General features: G+C 59.1%; 1 protein-coding gene across 1 annotated transcript in view; it reads left to right on the forward strand.

The window, feature by feature from the left end:
- The window catches only part of LOC119588822 (transmembrane protein 132E-like), a gene marked incomplete at its 5' end in the record, with an annotated part of 18,327 nt that overhangs the window by 4,267 nt on the left and 13,845 nt on the right, over window positions 1–215 (forward strand). Inside the window, 1 exon segment of the mRNA XM_037937468.1 lies at window positions 3–194. Within this exon segment, the coding sequence (XP_037793396.1) occupies window positions 3–194 (192 nt within the window).

A 215-nucleotide genomic window follows, 5' to 3' on the forward strand; every position in this document is an offset into this window, starting at 1 on the left:
AGGTCCTCTCCCCCATCAGTGGGCGTGTGATCGGCACCCGCGAAGTGAGGGTGGGGTCTGATAAAGTGTGGGTGACCAAGCTGCGGGCGGCCGTTATCTCTGGACTGACCTTATCTCTGCAACCCGACGCCCATTTGCCCGACGGATATTCTGCCATTACAGCGGTCACGCCCGTGCTCACAGCTAAGTATCAGGTATGTGGTGGGGGTGGTGTT

This window comes from Penaeus monodon, chromosome 24 (assembly GCF_015228065.2).
Source record: "Penaeus monodon isolate SGIC_2016 chromosome 24, NSTDA_Pmon_1, whole genome shotgun sequence".
Classification (NCBI taxonomy): Eukaryota; Metazoa; Arthropoda; class Malacostraca; order Decapoda; family Penaeidae; genus Penaeus; species Penaeus monodon.